At 36.7% G+C, this 21,330-nt stretch overlaps 1 protein-coding gene and 1 long non-coding RNA gene across 4 annotated transcripts in view; one reads left to right on the plus strand and one right to left on the minus strand.

Moving 5' to 3' along the window:
* The window catches only part of PCBD2 (pterin-4 alpha-carbinolamine dehydratase 2), a 50,127-nt gene extending 29,249 nt beyond the window's left edge, over positions 1-20,878 (plus strand). For all 3 annotated transcript variants that reach the window (XM_081502942.1, XM_081502943.1, XM_081502944.1), the window contains exons 3-4: positions 19,414-19,494; positions 20,630-20,878. In XM_081502942.1, coding sequence (XP_081359068.1) covers positions 19,414-19,494; positions 20,630-20,725 — 177 coding nt within the window. In that variant the 3' untranslated portion in view covers positions 20,726-20,878. The remainder of the gene's footprint in view (positions 1-19,413; positions 19,495-20,629) is intronic.
* Positions 1,867-21,329, minus strand: LOC145510750 (uncharacterized). The gene is made up of 3 exons (XR_014057268.1): positions 21,191-21,329; positions 19,965-20,037; positions 1,867-2,684 (listed from the first exon to the last, which is right to left on the minus strand). It is a non-coding gene; the product is annotated as an uncharacterized LOC145510750 (long non-coding RNA).
* Position 21,330: the final 1 nt, after the last annotated feature.

A 21,330-nucleotide genomic window follows, 5' to 3' on the forward strand; every position in this document is an offset into this window, starting at 1 on the left:
TTTAAGTAATCTCATTGCTTTCAGTGGAAGAATCCTATTTTACTCTGGTCTTCATGGGCAAAGATAATTATATATATTTGCCTGGGTAAGCAAATTGATCAGCTTGTAATAAAGTGTATCAGACCATTTCTTTGGCAGGACCGAGCAGAACAGTTTGTGAAGCAGAGCTGTTTCCAATGGAGCATGGAAAGCTTTGAAAATTCTCAGTAATAGCAGAAAGCAATATTTGAAACCACCCTTAAACAATTGTTTGTTTTCCTCTTTCCTAACCAAGTTTATAAAAATTTGGTCAGACAGGCGTTTTGTTTTGATTTAAAATATTTTCAGTGAATTGTTATCTGCCGAATGCACATGTGTTCCTGCACTTTTTCTTTCATGACTGAAATTTAAATCCTTCCTTGAAGTCCCCCTGAAAACCTCCCTCTGCCCAGTAAGGTTTGCATATGGGAGGAGGGTGAAGGGATTGGGACCCTGGAGAAACCTTGCTATTTGAAATCTGCCTGTGTAGTTGTGTACCAGAAATGGCTGTGGTTAGTGCCGTATGAGCTCTTTGTCTTTCTCCTCTACCAAGATTCCTCACCCCCAAAAGACGTTGGTTAATGCGGGCATTTCACTTTGGTTAATCAGATCATGAGTGCCTGTGAGCATGGCAAGAGGCATGATTGAAGCATTATAAAAAGTTGGCTCATAGTAAGCCGCATAATTTGTTTTAAAGAATTACCTCTTCAGTGACATTATATACTGGAAAAAAAAAACCCCAAAGATTGTGGTTTATAACACCACACCTGGTCCACATTGTACTGGATGAATCCATATTTGCTTCGCTGTAAATGATTTTGAGGGTGGAATTCTTGGATTGTTTTGTGTCTTGTAAGCCCTTGACATTGTACTGGTACCTGTGTGCGCACAAACCTCCTGACATGGGAAAGGCCAGCTCAGCCTTCCACTGAAACGCAGGTTGGCTGCATTTATTCTGCATGTTCTTAGAATGAGGAAATGATATGACAATAAACAGAAATGCCCTTGCTGAAGAGAGAAGGGAAGCTGGTGTTTATCTGGTCAGGTGGTTTAGATTAGCCATGATGCGGCTCTGTATTATGTTACTTTAAATCATTGTGTCCCAACAGGACATAAATTATGAAGATTGTTACAGTATGTTTCATCCTATGTAAGATCAACAAATTGGAATAATTTTTTTATAGGAAAATCACAGTGCTTTTTGGCAAGGCTATTGAAGCCTTTAATTTGACTTGAGTATTTCTTAAATATTATTGCCTAATATATAAAGTATGATTTGCATAAGGTATGAAATAATAAACTTTTAAAAACAAAAGGGAAGAATTTCTTTTCAGCAGTTGCATCGAATGGCAAAGCGCTCTCACTCCATCAGAATCCGTATGCTTTCTTTGTCCTCATGTCTTAAAGCCAGTCTGTGGTCCTTTCCTCTGATACGATTGTGAGTGGGATCGTGAGCACAGGTCTTGGTACAGAGATGAAGCTTTGCCGTGTGCTGCCTGCCTGCCAGCCCTCACCTGCACAGAGAAGGCAGCTGCTCTGGGGTGGAACTGTATGGGACCCTGCTCTAAGGTGGAGAAAAACTTTCCCATTTACATACATCCAGGAAAACAAACCTTTTTAAAAATTTTCCTTTCAGGACTTTGTGAATTAGTAAAAAAAAATAAAATTAAAAAAAAAAAAACCCAAACACCAAAACCCTACTTGATCAACAGCTAAAGTTAAGGTAATTTATTTAAGAATATTACAAAAAGAATTGACTTAAGTAAGCATTTATTCTTTTAAATAATTCTCTTCATTACTGTTTTCTGAGTTATTCGCCTTATTTGTGAATTTTAAACACAGAGACGGTTTTTCATTTGTATTCGGGATGCATCTAAATTTATTTGGCTACACAGAACAGATTTTCTAGATTAAAAAAAATGGCATGAAATTACTTGGTGCGGGATTTAAGCAAATTGGAGCTTTTTCAGTGTCCCACAGTAGCACATTTTCTACATGTTCTTATCAGACCTCCTTACGCTTAGAGTGAGCTTAAGAAGTAGTAGGGCCTCTGGTTTACAGAGCCTGGGAGAGGCGAGACAGAGTCAGGGTCTGCTCAAGGCCATGGGGTGAGACGTAGCTGGGGTAGAACTTTCTGGAATATGATGACACCTGCCCCCCCCACCCCGCTCCCCAACAGACCTTGTGATCTTTTGATACCAAAAATAGGGTAAGTGCTAAGTTTTTTCTACTCTTTGTGCCTCAGACCTTGATATTTTTCTTTTAATTCTTTAGTAATACTGTTTAGAACATAAAACCAAGAAAGTCCCTAGATTCATCAATAAGGGTAGGAATAGAGCTCTCCTTAAACCTCATCATAACAGATTGAGGATAAACTCAGAATATACTTGTGGTTTGCTTCAGCTCAGTGTTTGAAGACTGACAAGTTCATGGACCTTTCCAAGTTCATAACCTGTGCATGCACTTTGAAACAAATAAATACAGACGACTTATGGGATGGTCTCTTTCTGCACCGGGCTTCTTCAGGATTGGCATCGTTTTCTGAGACGTGGGTCTAGCAGGCTGTTTTCTACGAGTGATTCATTGTAGCCGTCTATCACTGGATGTCCTCTGTGGAATGATCAGGATGTCTGATAGGGCTTGAATAGTTGGGTGATATATTTTTCCTACAGAAAATATTGGCAAGTGTTGCTGAAACGGTACTTAAAAACTCTTACAAGGAGACTTGATTCTGTTTAAAAATAGTGAAAGAAAGGATAAGTATGAATTCACTGATGTTGTACAGACCTTTTTATACCATCGGATATTTTGTGATGTAAAGTGGAATGAGACTGTTTTACAAAATGTATACTGCTTGTAGAAAATGTATTTACTGTACCATTAAGCCAAATTAGATACTACTTTGTTTCTTTTAAATACTTTTTGAGTGCCCCCACGCCCAGATGGTGGGGGATCTGGTGTTCTTTTTGCCCTGAGCTCTTATTTTCTTACTCCACCCTTTTGGTTATTGTTACTGGATCTTGACTTTCAGATTAATTTAACACATCCAGTTTGGGCAGAAAGAAACCTTTTTGCCTTTTCTCTCTTTCTCTTTTTAAAATTAGGTGCATATATATATGTATACATACATACATATATATATATATATACACACACATATATATATATATATATATATATATATATGAAATAAGGCAAGGCAGTTTCCCATCAGATATAAACTGGAATTATATCGTGTAAGTACTAGTTGCATCTATTAAAAGGAAACAGTTGATTATAAAGGAGAAAAGATAGGGAATAGATTGCTATTTTGCATATTATTCCATTTAAAAAATGTATTTGGCCAGATACTCTGTATATGGTTTGGATGCATGACATTGAAGCCTAGGGATATTTTTTTCTATATAAATTTGAATTTTTATAAATTTTATGATGATCATAGTATAAAGGAGTGTAAATTGTAATTCTTAAAGGGTTGCTAAAACAAAATAAAAAACTTGGGTAGTCCTTGCCATACTCGCCCTTTGTAAGACTCCTGAAAGCTAACAAATATGGATTATCAGCAGATTAGGGAAGAAAACCTCCAAAAGAACTTTTGTGAGGCAACTGATTGGCAATAATGAATAGCAGCAGTGAACAGCAAGGCATCAGAAGCTGTTTTGACATTGGTGAGCTTGGTGTAAATGGCTTCTCGGGTGATTTTGAAACCATTGTTTCTGTCTGCTTTAGGGGGAAAGGGTGGATAGAAAACGTGAAAAGTGCTGATTCCAGGAGAGCAAAACTAAAGGACTGTGAGAAATTCTAGAGGGAACTAATCAGACTGAGCTGTTGGTCTGCCCAGTAGTAGCTACTGATGACATGGGAACATATACTTTAAATATACGTGCAGAGGAATTTGGAAATGAATGGTGTCTTTTCAGGGAAAAGGTGTTCTCAGTGAGTGATCGTCTTGGTCAGAATGTCTTTTGGGCACAGAGAGCTGTGTGAAGCCTAACTATTGTAGTCAGAGAATGTTCACTGAAAATAAAACAGAAATGAAGGGCTCTAAGGTAAAATTGTGTGTACAGGTGTTTGTGTTGCTTATCTCTGCTGCCTTGAGAAGAGTGGATTCACGCTAGTACACTTTTGTCAAACAGTCATCTCCCTAGCCTGGGAAATCAGGAGTTTTCTAATGTAATTATAAATCCTAATTCTGCAAAGAAAACAGTTTTGCACCTTGTGTTTTCATTTAACGGTATGTATTGAAGGTGGTACTGTGTAATTAGCTAAAAGAGCTGCCTTATTTTTTCCAAATGGCTGTTTAGGATATTATGATTATTGCCAAAAAAAAAAAAAAAGGTGACTGAGGAACTTATTTTTAAGGCTCTAAAAATATTATGATTCTGTGAGTACAGCTTTCGAAGGTAATATTTAGAAGTATGTGCTGTCTCACAGGCGGTGTACTTCTTACCAACAGCTGAAAGGGCGCTAATTCAGCCTAGGGCACAGCAGAGTGTCTGCTCATTCAGTAGTTTGTGAACATTGTCTTAAGAGCCTGGGGAAGCCAGTCTAATTTCGGAGTTGGATATTCTTGGCCTGGGTTATTGGAAATGTTGGGCTCTGCAGTGGCTCATGTAAAAGACAGGTAGACTGGAGGCCCTGTATTGGTGGGGGTTGTCTGCCCCAGACACACACACGCTGGACTGCCTAGGGGATGGTCCTCAGGTAAGGCCTTTCATTTGGCTTCTCAGGGAGGTGTGAGTCACCTGCTTGGCTAAGATGCTTACTGACAGATTGCCAGTTCCACTGGAAATCTTCTTTCGAGGGTACCCACATAGAGAAACAGTTTTAAATACGTTGCTGGTTTTCTCAGCCTTGCAAAGATGACTTTCTTTGGCCTTTCTATTGTTCTTGTACTGAGTTTGAAAAGAAATTCTTCCCTTCCAGAGTGTAGACACAATAATGTTGACGTGTTGGTGGTGATGATAATTAATAGTAGTGTTAACTGGGTGCCTAATAGAATTCCTGTCATACTGTAAAGTCTGCTACATGAGTTATCGCCTTTTTACATATGGGGAAACTGAGGCTCATTTCACATGTTAAGTAATTTCTCTGAGGTCAAATAGCTAGTGAACAAAAGAGGTAGACTTGAACCTAGGTCTCTGACCCTGAAGTCTCTGCAGTTGACCACTGTGTCAATATACCAGTGACAGTTTGGAGAAAAAAAACATGATCAAATACATCTTTGGTTAGACCTGTTCCGCACATTTCTTGTGTTGTTAATTGAGAATATTCTTCTGTTGCCTGCAGATTAAGATCTGATGTTCTCTTTGCAGCAACTAGAATAGTTCACCATGTTTTTCAGAGAAAGTCATTGTGAGACACGAAGTCATATTCTAGGGCAAAGAATGCCTTTCCTTGGTGTACCAAGCAATGTTTACGTGATTGATCAGTCATCAACACCGAGAGAAGGTCCTGTCCTGTGACATGTGCGTGCTTGGCAATGATCTTGCTCTGCATTTTGCTTAATAATTTTCATTATTTTTAATTAAAGTTGAAGAAGTGCAGACTCTAGCTGAAATTAAGGTAGGTTGTGTTGCCGGAATCTGGTAATTACTTTAATTGATCACAAGATAGTTTCCTTGATCACCAATTAGACTAAATTGCCGATCATGTTTCAAGACGTGAAGAAATGCCCAAACTGATTTATGTAATAGTGTTTTCATTTCTAATCAGACATAAATATCGTTTCCTTCCATAGCAATTGTATTTTATAAAAAAAAGGGTTATAGGCCTACAAACATGAAGGTGATTCATAAACAATAGAGTTCTAATTCATTGAATTAGTAAAGGAAGTATTTAGAGGCTTAATGGAGATTGTACTGGGGAAATTACTTTGGAGTTGCTGGTGCTCATTTTCTTAGTGGGAGATGTGTTCTTTTTTAGGGTGTAATTAAAATAGTCTATAATCAAAATATAAAAGGCAGCTGACTTAAAGAACATATCAAAGAGAATTGCTCTGAGTAATGACAGATTCATATTGTAAATATGTGCTAGAAGTTAAGTCTTAGAACTTTAATAAGTCATACATGTTATTTGGACTGAAGCTGTGTTTTAAATTCAGGGTGCTGTTAAACATTTCACAGATCAGTACAGGGTTTTTGTTTCAGTTTTGTGCATCTGATAGTCTTTCATATTTTCATGGATTAAACTGAAACAAAAGGAACTTTAAGAAAAATTAAGGTTCCCAAAGAATACTTGATTTGGGGGTTCATGGAAAAATCTTTTAATTGCTGATGGTTTGGAGATTTCCAAATGACAAACCTCATTGGCCCGATTTACTGTGATTGTAAGGCTTACATTCCTTAAAATGGCAGAGTGACTTAAAAAGTCATACTTCATCATGCATTCATGGACTTGTTCATAAAACGTTTGTAATTTGGAATAGAGGAAAGACTGAAACCATTATCAGCCATTATATGCTATTTGTTGGACATATGTTTGTTTGAAATGGCCGTGGCTCAACAGAATATGGCTCATAGACAAACTATGCTGTAAATTGGCACTAAAAACCCACCTAAACAGGTAGGCATATGTTAAGAAGTTAATGTGAGCCAAAATATTTTAATATGAACCAGGTTACATACATTGCAGGATCCCAGTTCCCTTTACAGTGAGACCTTCATTTGCATGGTTTTCTCATTTTTTCCCTAGCCAGCTTTAAAAATAGGTCATGTATATATTGGTTCAAAAGTTAAAAGGTACCAAAGAGTATAGTAAGCCTCTTCCTCTTCCTATTTCTGATTCTCAACCATCCAGTTCTCCCTCTCCCCAACCCCCATCACTGTTACCAGATCCTTATATCATTCCAGAGATATTAATTCATGTGGTTTCTTTTCTTTCCTTTTTATACAACTTATAGACTATTATTATCCATTTTTTTCTTATTTAGTAATATATCTTGGAGGTATTTCTAGTCAGAAGATAGTTTTCTCCTTCTTCTTAATGGCTACATAGTATTCCAGTGAATAAATGTACCATAAAATATAGTTTAATCAGTTCTTTATTGATGGACATTTGGCTTTTTCAAGGCTGTCGCTGTTAAAGACTGTGCTGCAGTGACCATTCTTGTCATTTATGTATGGGTATGTCTGCAGGAAAAATTCCTAGAAGCGGAATTGCTTGGTTGAAAGGCATAGTCATATTTTCCTAAGGGCATAGGCATTTTTAATTTTGATCTTGTCATGTTCTCTTCCATAGTGATTATTATATTAATTTATTTTCACCAAAAATATATGAAAGTGCCTTTTTCTCCTGTACCTTCACTAACAGAATATTATCAAACGTTTTGATCTTTACCGAACAATAGATTTAACTTAGTTCCCCACACCCTGACTTGTTGAGATAAAATTGACAAATAACTTAATTTTAATTTGTACTTCCATATATGAGATTAAGCAATTTTTATGTTTAAAAACTATTTGATTTCTTTTCTATTATCTATTATGTCCTTACCCATTAAAAAAAATTTGCATGTTTGGTCTTTTTCTTATTCGTCAGATCTCTTTACATGCTGAGGAAATGTGTACTGCAAATAAAGTTTGTTGTTTGTCTTTTAATTTGTTTGTTGATTTTTATTGTCATACAGAAAAACGTTTAATGTAGTAAGTTTTATCTGTTTTTTAGTAGTGGTTTAAAGTCTTCTGCATGTAGAATTTATACATTTCTTATTAAGCTTTACTCTTAGATAATTTTTGGTGCCATTTTAGGTGGGAACTTTTCTTATAGTGTATTTTCTAATTCATTGTTTTTATAAGAAGACTGTTGACTTTTGTGGGGGTGGGGGCTTGTTTACTTCAATGGGAATTCTTCAGTGTTTCCTTGTTAAGAAAGATGTTGCCTTTTGAACTGAGAATTTAATTCTCTCATTTAAGGAGGAGCCCATATATTTTTATTTCATTAAGAGCTTTCATGCCTAATAAATATTGAATTTATCAAATATCTTTTTAGAATTTATACAAGTCATATATAATTTTTCTCTTTTGATTTATTAATATGGTAAATTATGTTAACAAGTCCCCAGTATTGAACTGTCCTTGCATTCTTAGAATAAATCCTGTTTGCTCATGGTGTTTTGTTCCAGTGTACTCAAAGTTTTATTTATTAGGATTTCAATTTAATATGAAATCTATAGTTTCATTATTATATACTATCTATGTGAGAATTTGGAGACAATGTTATTATAGTTTAGGGAAGTAATTTGGAAATATCCTTCTTTTTCTTTGTTCTGGAATAGTTTAATCAGTATTAGAGTTAACTTCCATACAGGTTTGGTAGAATTCCTCTGTGAAATGATTGGGAAGTGTTACTTCTGCATGTCACTCTTAGACACATTTCTCTTTTACAGTTATTTAGTTATTTAATTTTTTTCTCTTCTAGAGTCAGTTTTGATCATTTTTATCTCTCAAAGAACTATCTTATTTATGTTTTAAAGTTTATTTGTATCAACTTTGTTTAAAAATCAATTTTGTATGTTTTAAAATTTTTCTTGTAATTATAGTTACTTCCCCATTCTCATCCCTTTACCATACAGTTTTAGTACATATTATTTTTTAGTTCTAGTGCTTATGTTTTACACCTTTAAATATACATATATCTTTAACATTTGATATTTCAGCTTTTAAGGATTGTTTTAAACTTTCATTTACCTTCCCTATTTCTGTTTCCTTCAACTCTCTTACATATTCATTTATTTGGCTATGTTGGGTCTTAGTTGTGGCATGCGGGGTCTTTTGTTGTGGTGCATGTACTCTGGTTGTGGTGCATGGGCTCCAGGGTATATGGGCTTAGTTGCTGCATGGCATGTGGGATCTTAGTTCCCAGACCAGGGATTGAATCAGTGTCCCCTGCATTGCAAGGCAGATTCTTAACCACTGGACCACCAGGGAAATCCTTTTACTCTTTTAATAGTTTATAACATTTATATTTTATTTTGTAAGTATAACCCCCACAGTTGTTTTAAATGTATTTCTAGAGATGAGTGAATTTATTACTCATTGCCAATACTTTTGGTATAGTTTCTCCATTAATCTCTTAGTGACATATATTTCATCCTTTAATAAAAATTTCCTCGATAGTATGGGCTAAGATGGCGGAGGAATAGGACGGGGAGACCACTCTCTCCTCCACAAATTTATCGAAAGAACATCTGAACGCTGACCAAACTTCACAAAACTACTTCTGAAGGCTGGCTGAGGACGTCAGGCTTCCACAAAAACAGCGCATTATCTTCAAAAGAGCACGATTGAACAAGCGAACCTAAAGAGATCACCTCCACCGCTTTGTTGCAGGGCGGAAATTAGATACTGAAGAGATCTCCAAACAGAAGCCAAATAAACAGAGGGAAGCGCTTTGGAAGGGACAGGCCAACAGATTAAGATCCCTGTAGTTAATACCGACTGCATTGAAAAGGACCTATAGATCTTGAAAAGTATAAGCAGGAATAAGGATCTACCTAAAACTGAGCAGATCCCACACTGCTCACAACAGCTCCAGAGAAAGTCCGGGATATATATATTTTTTACTATTATTATTTTTTTTTTAATTTTTTTTTAATTAAAAAAAATTTTTTTTTTCTCTTCTTTCCTTTTTCTTCAAGTCCTCTATTACACCTTTAACTTTCATTTTCATAACCCACTATTAACTTGCAAAAAAAAAAAAACCCTATTTTTGAAGCAAACTACATACATATATCTTATACCTTTTGTGTTTTCTTTTTTTTAATGTTTTTTTTTCCTGTTCTACATTTTTTTACTGTTTCTTTTTTTACTGTTTTACTGTTTTTTTTTTCTTTTTACACTGTTTCCTTTTTTTCTTTTTCTTTTTTAGATTGTAAGTTTTATAAGAGTCTAACCTCTACTCTAGATTTTTAATCTTTGTTTTACATATTTGATATCAACTTTGTACATTTAAGAACCCAATCTTTAGGACCCATTTTTACTCAAGAGTGTGATCACTGGCCTGATCACTCTCTCCCCCTATTGATGCTCTTTCTTCTCCCTCAGGGAACCTCTATCTCCCACCCTCCTCCTTCTCTTCTCAACCCAATTCTGTGAATCTCTGAGGGTGTTCTGGGTACCGGAGAACACTTCAGGAACAGGATACTGCCCAGATCTCTCTCTCCCCTCTTGATTCCTCCCTTTCTACTCATGCTCACCTCTGTTATCTTCCTCCCCCCTCTCTATGTATCTCTGTGAATCACTCTGAGGGTTCCAAACTGTGGAAAGCACAGAGGGAAGTGCTTACTGGCTAGATTGCTCTCTCCACATTTGAATTCCCCTCTTCCCCTCCTGGTCACCTCAACCCACCCCCCCCACCTCATCTCTCCATGTAACTCAGTGAACCTTTCTGGGTATCCCTCACTGTGGAGAATCTTTTCATCATTAACCCAAAAGTTTTATTATTGAGGCTGTATGGAAGGAGAAGTCTTGAGGCTACTGCAAGAATAAGACTGAAAGCCAGGGGAAACATTAATTAATAAGAGACCATCCAATAACCTTCATAAATACACTGAAACCAAGCTCCACCCAAGAGACAATAAGTTCCAGAGCAAGACATACCACGCAAATTCTCCAGCAACGCAGGAACATAGACCTGAGCATCAATATACAGGCTGCCCAGAGGCACACCAAATCCATAGACATCTCAAAAATTAATACTGGTCACTCCATTGCACTCTAGAGAGCAGAAATCCAGCTCCACCCACCAGAACACCGACACAAGCTCCCCCAACCAGGAAGCCTTGACAAGCCACCTGTCCAACCCCAACCGCAGTGAGGAACCTCCACAACAAAGAGGAACTTCATACTACCAGAATACAGAAGGGCCACGCCTAACACAGCAATCTAAACAAGATGAAAAGGCAGAGAAATACTCAGCAAGTAAAGAAAAATGAGAAATGCCCACAAAGCCAAACAAAAGAGGAGGAGATAGGGAATCTATCTGAAAAAGAATTTAGAATAATGATAATAAAAATGATCCAAAATCTTGAAAGCAAAATGGAGTTACAGATAAATAGCCTGGAGACAAAGATTGAGAAGATGCAAGAAATGTTTATCAAGGACTTAGAAGAAATAAAAAGGAGTCAATATAGAATGAATAATGAAATAAAGGAGATAAAAGACACTCTGGAGGGAACCAACAGTAGAATAACGGAGGCAGAAGATAGGATAAGTGAGGTAGAAGATAGAATGATGGAAATAAACGAAGCAGAGAGGAAAAAAGAAAAAAGAATCAAAAGAAATGAGGAAAACCTCCGGGACCTCTGGGACAATATGAAACGCCCCAACATTCGAATCATAGGAGTCCCAGAAGAAGAAGATAAAAGGAAAGGCCATGAAAAAATACTCGAGGAGATAATAGTTGAGAATTTCCCTAAATTGAGGAAAGAAATAGTCACAGAAGTCCAAGAAACCCAGAGAGTTCCAAACAGGATAAACCCAAGGCGAAACACCCCAAGACACATATTAATCAAGTTAACAAAGATCAAACACAAAGAACAAATATTAAAAGCAGCAAGGGAAAAACAACAAATAACACACAAGGGGATCCCCATAAGGATAACAGCTGATCTTTCAATAGAAACCCTTCAGGCTAGAAGGGAATGGCAGGACATACTTAAAGTAATGAAAGAGAATAATCTACAACCCAGATTACTGTACCCAGCAAGGATCTCATTCAGATATGAAGGAGAATTCAAAAGCTTTACAGACAAGCAAGAGCTGAGGGAATTCAGCACCACCAAACCAGCTCTCCAGCAAATGCTAAAGGATCTTCTCTAAACAGGAAACACAGAAAGGATGTTTCAACACGAACTCAAAACAACAAAGTAAATGGCAACGGGATCATACTTATCAATAATTACCTTAAATGTAAATGGGTTGAATGCCCCAACCAAAAGACAAAGGCTTGCTGAATGGATACAAAAACAAGACCCCTACATATGCTGTCTACAAGAGACCCACCTCAAAACTAGGGACACACACAGCCTGAAAGTGAAAGGATGGAAAAACATATTCCATGCAAACGGAGACCAAAAGAAAGCAGGAGTCGCAATACTCATTTCAGATAAAATAGACTTTAAAATAAAGGATGTGAAAAGGGACAAAGAAGGACACTACATAAAGATCAAAGGATCAATTCAAGAAGAAGACGTAACAATCATAAATATGTATGCACCCAACATAGGAGCACCACAATATATAAGGCAAATACTAACAAGTATGAAAGGGGAAATTAACAATAACACAATAATAGTGGGAGACTTTAATACTCCACTCACGCATATGGATAGATCAACTAAACAGAAAATTAACAAGGAAACACAAACTTTAAATGATACAATAGACAAATTAGATTTAATTGATATTTACAGGAGTTTCCACCCCAAAACAATCAATTTTACCTTTTTCTCAAGTGCACATGGAACTTTCTCCAGGATAGATCACATCCTGGGCCATAAATCTAGCCTTGGTAAATTCAAAAAAATTGAAATCATCCCAGCCATCTTCTCTGACCACAATGCAGTAAGATTAGACCTCAATTACAGGAAAAAAACTATTAAAAGTTCCAACATATGGAGGCTAAACAACACGCTTCTGAATAACCAACAAATCACAGAAGAAATCAAAAAAGAAATCAAATTATGCATAGAAACGAATGAAAATGAAAACACAACAACCCAAAACCTATGGGACACTGTAAAAGCAATACTAAGGGGAAGGTTCATAGCAATACAGGCGTACCTCAAGAAACAAGAAAAAAATCAAATAAATCAACTAACTCTACACCTAAAGCAACTAGAGAAGGAAGAAATGAAAAACCCCAGGGTCAGTAGAAGGAAAGAAATCTTAAAAATTAGGGCAGAAATAAATGCAAAAGAAACAAAAGAGACCATAGCAAAAATCAACAAAACTAAAAGCTGGTTTTTCGAGAAGATAAACAAAATTGACAAGCCATTAGCCAGACTCATCAAGAAACAAAGGGAGAAGAATCAGATCAACAAAATTAGAAATGAAAATGGAGAGATCACAACAGACTCCACAGAAATACAAAGGATCATAAGAGACTACTACCAACAGCTATATGCCAATAAAATGGACAACTTGGAAGAAATGGAAAAATTCTTAGAAAAGTATAACTTTCCAAAACTGAACCAGGAAGAAATAGAAGATCTTAACAGACCCATCACAAGCACGGAAATCGAAACTGTAATCAGAAATCTTCCAGCAAACAAAAGCCCAGGACCAGACGGCTTCACAGCGGAATTCTACCAAAAATTTAGAGAAGAGCTAACACCTATCCTACTCAAACTCTTCCAGAAAATTGCAGAAGATGGTAAACTTCCAAACTCATTCTATGAGGCCACCATCACCCTAATTCCAAAACCAGACAAAGATGTCACAAAAAAGGAAAACTACAGGCCAATATCACTGATGAACATAGATGCAAAAATCCTTAATAAAATTCTAGCAAACAGAATCCAACATCATATTAAAAAGATCATACATCATGACCAAGTACTTGGGGCTTTATCCCAGGAATGCAAGGTTTTTTTAACATCCGCAAATCAATCAATGTAATACACCACATTAACAAATTGAAAGAAAAAAACCATATGGTTATCTCAATAGATGCAGAAAAAGCCTTTGACAAAATTCAGCATCCATTTATGATTAAAACCCTCCAGAAAGCAGGAATAGAAGGAACATATCTCAACATAATAAAAGCTATATATGACAAACCCACAGCAAACATTATCCTCAATGGTGAAAAATTGAAAGCATTTCCCCTAAAGTCAGGAACAAGGCAAGGATGCCCACTTTCACCACTACTATTCAACATAGTTTTGGAAGTTTTGGCCACAGCAATCAGAGCTGAAAAAGAAATAAAAGGAATACAGATAGGAAAAGAAGAAGTAAAACTCTCACTGTTTGCAGATGACATGATCCTCTACATAGAAAACCCTAAAGACTCTACTAGAAAATTACTAGAGTTGATCAATGAATATAGTAAAGTTGCAGGATATAAAATTAACACACAGAAGTCCCTTGCATTCCTATACTCCAATATTGAGAAAACAGAAAGAGAAATTAAGGAAACAATACCATTCACCATTGCATCAAAAAGAATAAAATACTTAGGAATATATCTACCTAAAGAAACAAAAGACTTATATATAGAAAACTATAAAACACTGATGAAAGAAATCAAAGAGGACACAAACAGATGGAGAAATATACCGTGTTCATGGATTGGAAGAATTAATATAGTGAAAATGAGTATACTACCCAAAGCAATCTATAGATTCAATGCAATCCCTATCAAGCTACCAATGGTATTTTTCACAGAACTAGAACAAATCATCTCACAATTTGTATGGAAATATAAGAAACCTCGAATAGCCAAAGCAATCTTGAGGAAGAAGAATGGAACTGGAGGAATCAACCTGCCTGACTTCAGGCTCTACTACAAAGCCACAGTCATCAAGACAGTATGGTACTGGCACAAAGATAGAAATATAGATCAATGGAACAAAATAGAAAGCCCAGAGATAAACCCACGCACATATGGGCACCTTATCTTCGACAAAGGAGGCAGGAATATACAATGGAGAAAAGACAATCTCTTTAACAAGTGGTGCTGGGAAAACTGGTCAACCACTTGTAAAAGAATGAAACTAGAACACTTCCTAACACCGTACACAAAAATAAACTCAAAATGGATTAAAGATCTAAACGTAAGACCAGAAACAATAAAACTCCTAGAGGAAAACATAGGCAAAACACTCTCCGACATAAATCACAGCAGGATCCTCCATGACCCACCTCCCAGAATATTGGAAATAAAAGCAAAAATAAACAAATGGGACCTAATTAAAATTAAAAGCTTTTGCACAACAAAGGAAACTATAAACAAGGTGAAAAGACAGCCTTCAGAATGGGAGAAAATAATAGCAAATGAAGCAACAGACAAACAATTAATCTCAAAAATATACAAGCAACTTCTGCAGCTGAATTTCCGAAAAATAAACGACCCAATCAAAAAATGGGCCAAAGAACTAAACAGACATTTCTCCAAAGAAGACATACAGATGGCTAACAAACACATGAAAAGATGCTCAACATCACTCCTTATTAGAGAAATGCAAATCAAAACCACAATGAGGTATCATTTCACACCAGTCAGAATGGCTGCTATCCAAAAGTCTACAAGCAATAAATGCTGGAGAGGGTGTGGAGAAAAGGGAACCCTCTTACACTGTTGGTGGGAATGCAAACTAGTACAGCCACTATGGAGAACAGTGTGGAGATTCCTTAAAAAACTGGGAATAGAACTGCCATATGACCCAGCAATCCCACTGCTGGGCATATACACTGAGGAAACCAGAATTGAAAGAGACGCGTGTACCCCAATGTTCATCACAGCACTGTTTACAATAGCCAGGACATGGAAGCAACCTAGATGTCCATCAGCAGACGAATGGATAAGGAAGCTGTGGTACATATACACAATGGAATATTACTCAGCCATTAAAAAAAAATACATTTGAATCGGTTCTACTGAGATGGATGAAACTGGAGCCCATTATACAGAGTGAAGTAAGCCAGAAAGAAAAACAACAATACAGTATACTAATGCATATATATGGAATTTGAAAGATGGTAACGATAACCCTATATGCGAGACAGAATAAGAGACACAGATGCATGGAACAATTTTATGGACTCTGAGGGAGAAGGTGAGGGTGGGACGTTCTGGGAGAATAGCATTGAAACATGTATATTATCATATGTGAAACAGAACACCATTCCATGTTCGATGCATGAGACAAGGGCTCAGGGCCGGGGCAATGGGATGATCCAGAAGGATGGGATGGGGAGGGAGGTGGGTGGGGGGTCCAGGAAGGGGAACACATGTAACCCCATGGCTGATTCATGTCAATGTATGGCAAAAACTATTACAATATTGTAAAGTAATTAGCCCCCAACTAAAATAAATAAATTTATAAAAAAAAAAAAAATTTCCTCAAGAAGCGTGAATGGAAATTATTTCCTGAGTTACTGCATTTAAAAAACATATGTCCTCTGCATTAATTTCAAACAATGGTTTAGCTGGGTATAAAATTCTTCACACTTTGATTTCTTAAAGTCGTTACAGGCATTGCTCCTCTGGCTTGTATGTTGAATGTTGATATGTGGAAGTTTAAAGTCAGTACGATTCTTTTCATCATTATAGATGAATTGATCTTTTTGACTAGATGCCAAAAGGATTTTTTAAATCTTCATAGTTCATCTTTACTAGAATGTATGGAAATGGATGAATTCTTAGTCTATAGATTTAAATCTTTTCTTTCTGGACGTTTTTCTTGAATTAAATCTCCAGGGTTTTTTTCCTTTCTTTTTTTTTTAAAGTTGTTCTTTTATTAACAACAATTATCTATAAGTTAAATGTACTTCATTTTCTGTACTTACTGTTTTCTGGTTCTTATAAACTCATGTTGGTTTCTACTTCATTTGTCCATTTTCTCAGTCCTGTTCTTTAAACTTCTTATTAGTTGCTGATGTCTATTCTGCCTTGGGCTGTTAGCAACTTTCTTTGATGGAATGGTTTTAGAAAGCCTGTGCATTTAGCTAGCTCGAGGCCTTTAGATTCCAACTGGCATCCTGGTAACAAGTAGCTAGGGCTATAAAAATAAATCTTTGAAAGAAGGGACAGATGCTTTTCACGATTTGCCAAGTTTGCTGTTTAGTCATATTCCTTCTTTATTATATTCCAGAAAATCAGAATTCCCCTTTGAGGTTTTGCTTTTTCCCTCTCCTTGCATACTCATCTAACTTCCTTGCAGAAATTCTTTTACTTTAATTTGAATGTGTACTGTTATAGATGTTTTTAATTTGTAGATTTAAAAATAAATATTTGGAGGATTATTTGGTTCTGTTATAAGAAAGAAAGATTATGGAATTATCTTTATGCTCCCAGAGCAGATTGAATATTCTTTTCCTGAGGAAGAATTAGGAATAAATCCTGTGTAAATAGTTTATTAGGCTTTGTGATGTTTTATTGAATGTAAATATTAGGTCACAGTTGAAGAGAAATATGTAAAAGCAAGGAAAATATAAATTTGGAGGATCTTTGGATATGCTTTTTTTTCTTTTAAGCATTTGTATGTAGATAGGGTAGATGCTTTTTCTTTGATCAGTGTACCTCTAATGATATGGTTGTTCTCTTATAAGTCATATTTTTGATGGAATAGATTTTGCTAGTATGCTGATAGCATGCTGGGTGGTCAAAGATTTGAGGATCACTTCTGACCATGTTCAGATCATCCACTCATTCAGTCTATTTGGCTCTTGGGCAATGTTGAAGTATTCTAAGCATCACTTTGGGCCCTTTTGGATGGCTTTGTTCAAAGAAATTGTGGCCACAGGGCTTAAAAACTTGGACAGTGACCCACTGTGCCACCTCATTTCTTGTTATTCACTTGTTTTCCCCAATCAGTGTGCCTCAGAATGTTATCCCACAGTGAATTATTTGTCTGATATAAGTGTATCAGTTTCTGTTTAAGGCCCATGGGAAAAGAGGAGGGCCATTCTTCCTAGAGACAGCAACTAGAATCTTAGATTCTCAAGACCGTGGGAGGGCATTTTACTTATTGTTTTGTTTTGTAAGGTTTGTGGTATGCAGTTTGGCCAGAAGCTGTAGTGGTAGCAGTGTGCCCGTTAGTAATCTCTTACTCTGTGCCAGGTGCTGTGCTGAGTGCTTTTATATCCCCATCTCTTTTTTAAAAAATTAAAATAATTGCATGAGCTTTTTATTATTATCCCCATTTTACTGATAAGAAAATTGAGGCTCAGAGTTAAATCACATGACAGTTGAGTAATAGAATTGGGATTTGAATCCCTGGCTCCCTGGCTCAAAAATCCATGTCTTCAATGTCTGTATTACTGTCTCTCAGGGGTGGTGATGTGATTGTAAATCTTCTAAAGCTAAATGAGAATAAGGCATTAGAAGCAAGCAGAGTAAACATTCTCATAATAGTTTAGTACAAGTTTACTCTGTTTGAATAGTTAAAACAAACTTTCTCATTCAACTTGTACCTTCCCCTCACATAATCTGGAGAATCAGATTGAAATGAGAAGGGGTGGGAAAGTGAATATTGTTTTCCCACTGATAATTCCATGCATGGTTAAGTGGATTTTTCTTGAACTTCCTTCCTTTTCCTAGTAGGGAAAACCTTCAGGCATTAAGTGTCAAAATGGAAATCTTTATCCTAAATGAAATTGATTGTGAGATAAGAACCATTATGAATGACGGAACTGTTTGAAAATGACATCTTCCATATTTCTGTTAACTTGGAAATGTGCTCTTATGTCATTTGGTGATTCAAAAACATAGCCCAACAAACATTGGATTGGTTTTTCTGGATAGGGGTAAAGAAGTTAAATATTTGTATGGCTGTAATGGGTACTGCCCTGTGAATGCCACTGTAACTTTATAATTAATGTGCCATTACCTTAGAGTCTTACCAAGTATTTCTGCCTTCTGGACACAAAAGAGACAAACTCTTCTATTGTTTGCAATTACCCTCATAAAAATTTGAAAACAAGCAGAAAAAAAAAATTGTTTTTCTTTCCTCTCAGGACAACTTTGCCTTCTGCTTAACAAAATTAGGTTTGCACTTTCCCAGTGGTATGAAGTCAGTGCCCTGCAGGTCCCCACTCAGGCCTGTGGCTGGCTCTGCAGCCGTCTGCCCCAAGCAGAGTGTTTTCTCTTGAAATGGCAGTGCTGGGCAATAGCGAGAAGATCCCAAGTGAGCAAGCCCTTCTTTTCTGTTCCACTCTGGGTGTCAGTGAAAATAGTCTCTTATCCCCTTCTGTCCTGCCTGGGGGATGGGATGGTGGTTCACCTCTACCACAGCTTTTGCTTAAGACATACTCACATTTCCCCACAGTCTTTGTGGTCAATACCTTAGCAACCCGGTCACTAAAAACAAAAGGAGCAGTGCTGCAGGAAAAGTGACTGCTAAGATTTGGGGCCAGGTAGTGAGAGCCAGGACACTGAGTTAAAGGGAAATTATTCCCTGTTTTATAGAGTCTCGTCCTGAGGACAATTAAACAGTCCTGACAGGTCACTGGGTGAGACCAATTTCCCGGTTTGTTTATTTGAGCCTGAGTGTTTTTCACCATACAGCAGCAGATCACAGTCCTGCTACACTGCTACCCCACCTCTGTGGAGAGCACTGATGATTGATTCTCTAGGCTTTCCTAACCATGTCTTTATCGGGTTGCTCTGGGGTCCCTCTCAGGCCCAGGGCATGGGCAATGGCAGTCATCACTTTTGCTTCATCTTATGCAGGCCTTTGGCTTTATGTCCCGAGTTGCCTTACAAGCAGAGAAGATGAATCATCACCCGGAATGGTTCAATGTGTACAACAAGGTAACTGAATTGCCTTATTTTGGGATCACCTTAATTTTGGAGTTGAGAAACTTCTTTCTTCCTTGTCATCCTGTGCAGCTAAAGTGTCATCGTGCTTAGGAAAATACTCTCTTATTTTTTCTCTCAGAATCCCAGTGTGTTATTGCAAATTAGTAACTGATTTCAGATCTACTCAAAAGAACAATGACTAAGTTCCTTATTTTCATGCTTGTCTTCTACTGAAACTATTAAAAACAGGCCAAATTAGACTCCTGAATTAAGCTTGAATATCAGTCATGTAGATAACATTTTTTAAACCCTCTTAAGGTAAATTATTGAAAGAAATGGTAGCAAATCAGAAAGATATGGGTTTTTTATCTCATTGAAATCAATTTGTTCAAGTACAATTCTCTATTCTCAGTGGGAACTGACCTTCTTAACAGCAGGGGGCACAGTGAGAAGAATCATGCTTGTCCCAAAAGTGTCCTTACCTTCATGGTCATGCCATGTGGAATTTCTTATCATCTACATTTCTGTCAGGTTCTATTGTCTCTTGAAAGTTCTCTTTGAAAAAATAAAATTTCATATTTTTGTGATTTATTGCAATAATTCAGAGGATGCAAGTATCAGCATAAGCTTTTATTTCCTAGTTGCCTCTCTTTACCCATAATTTTGCTTTTGCTTATCAGTTGGTTTGTCAAGAGGCAACAGTCTGTTCCACCACTGCCCTCCCCAACTTCTCTAATTTGGAAATGGGCTTTTTTAAAACATGGTTGCTAAGGTATTACATTTGATAGCTTAGTTTTTCTCAGTGGCCTGAAAAGAGTGTAATTAAAGTAATGGGAATTAAAATGGAACCTCAGTCTCTCTCGCTCTCTCTCTTTTTTCCCCCAAGAGTCAAGATTTGAGATTCTGGCAGCTCATTTGCCTGTCTTATGAGAGAACCTTTTTATCCCTGGGTGGCTGCTGAGCTCGGCCTGGAGTTTACTGGGTTTTGGAAATGCATTGCTTATTCATAATGTAGTATTTTCTAAATCATTTAATCTCCCCAATTCTCAAAGATAAATATTGAGTAATAGATCGATTTCTGAACCACCAAAGGAGAGTACCATGAATTGCAGCTCAGGGTTTTAAAAACTGTTTCTCTTTTTCTTAGGTCCAGATAACGCTCACATCGCATGACTGTGGAGGACTGAGCAAAAGAGATGTGAAACTGGCCAAGTTTATTGAAAAAGCAGCTGCTTCTGTGTGACTTCTTCTAAAATGCATGTAGAATCTTACATACACATCTAGCTGCAGTGGACTTTGAAATTTACACGAACAAATTAAGTTATAAATTTAGTTCACCTTTTGAACTATCATATTTTGTAAAATCAGTGCTTAAATAAAAATGATTTAAACTTGAGGCTGAGGTATTTTTCATTATATCTAATCACATATATAAGATAAATCAACCCAGGTAATTCTATTAATATTAAAAAAGACAAGTAGCATTCTTAGAGATTAGAAATGGATATGCAGGAGCATTCTCATATCTGGAGGATTCTCATATGGGCAAGCATTTTATATCCCAGAAATTCAAGTGATTATGGTGACTTTACAAATGCACTGTATTGGAAAGCAGTTGTAAGGTAGAAAAAGAACGATGAACTCTATAGGTAAAGGGTTTAACTGTATGTAAGGATTCTCATGACACTAAAGTTGATTTAGAGTTTACCTGTTGTTGCTACTTAAGTAGTTAATTAAGTTATAGAAATTACATAAATTGGTTGAGCTGCCTGTGTTTTATCCTTCCTTTTCAGATAGGGAGAAAGGAGAAGACAAGTGTCTTGTTCATGGCTTCCAGCAAGGTGAGGC

This window comes from Giraffa tippelskirchi, chromosome 6, assembly GCF_054371585.1.
Source record: "Giraffa tippelskirchi isolate mGirTip1 chromosome 6, T2T-mGirTip1v1.2.pri, whole genome shotgun sequence".
Classification (NCBI taxonomy): Eukaryota; Metazoa; Chordata; class Mammalia; order Artiodactyla; family Giraffidae; genus Giraffa; species Giraffa tippelskirchi.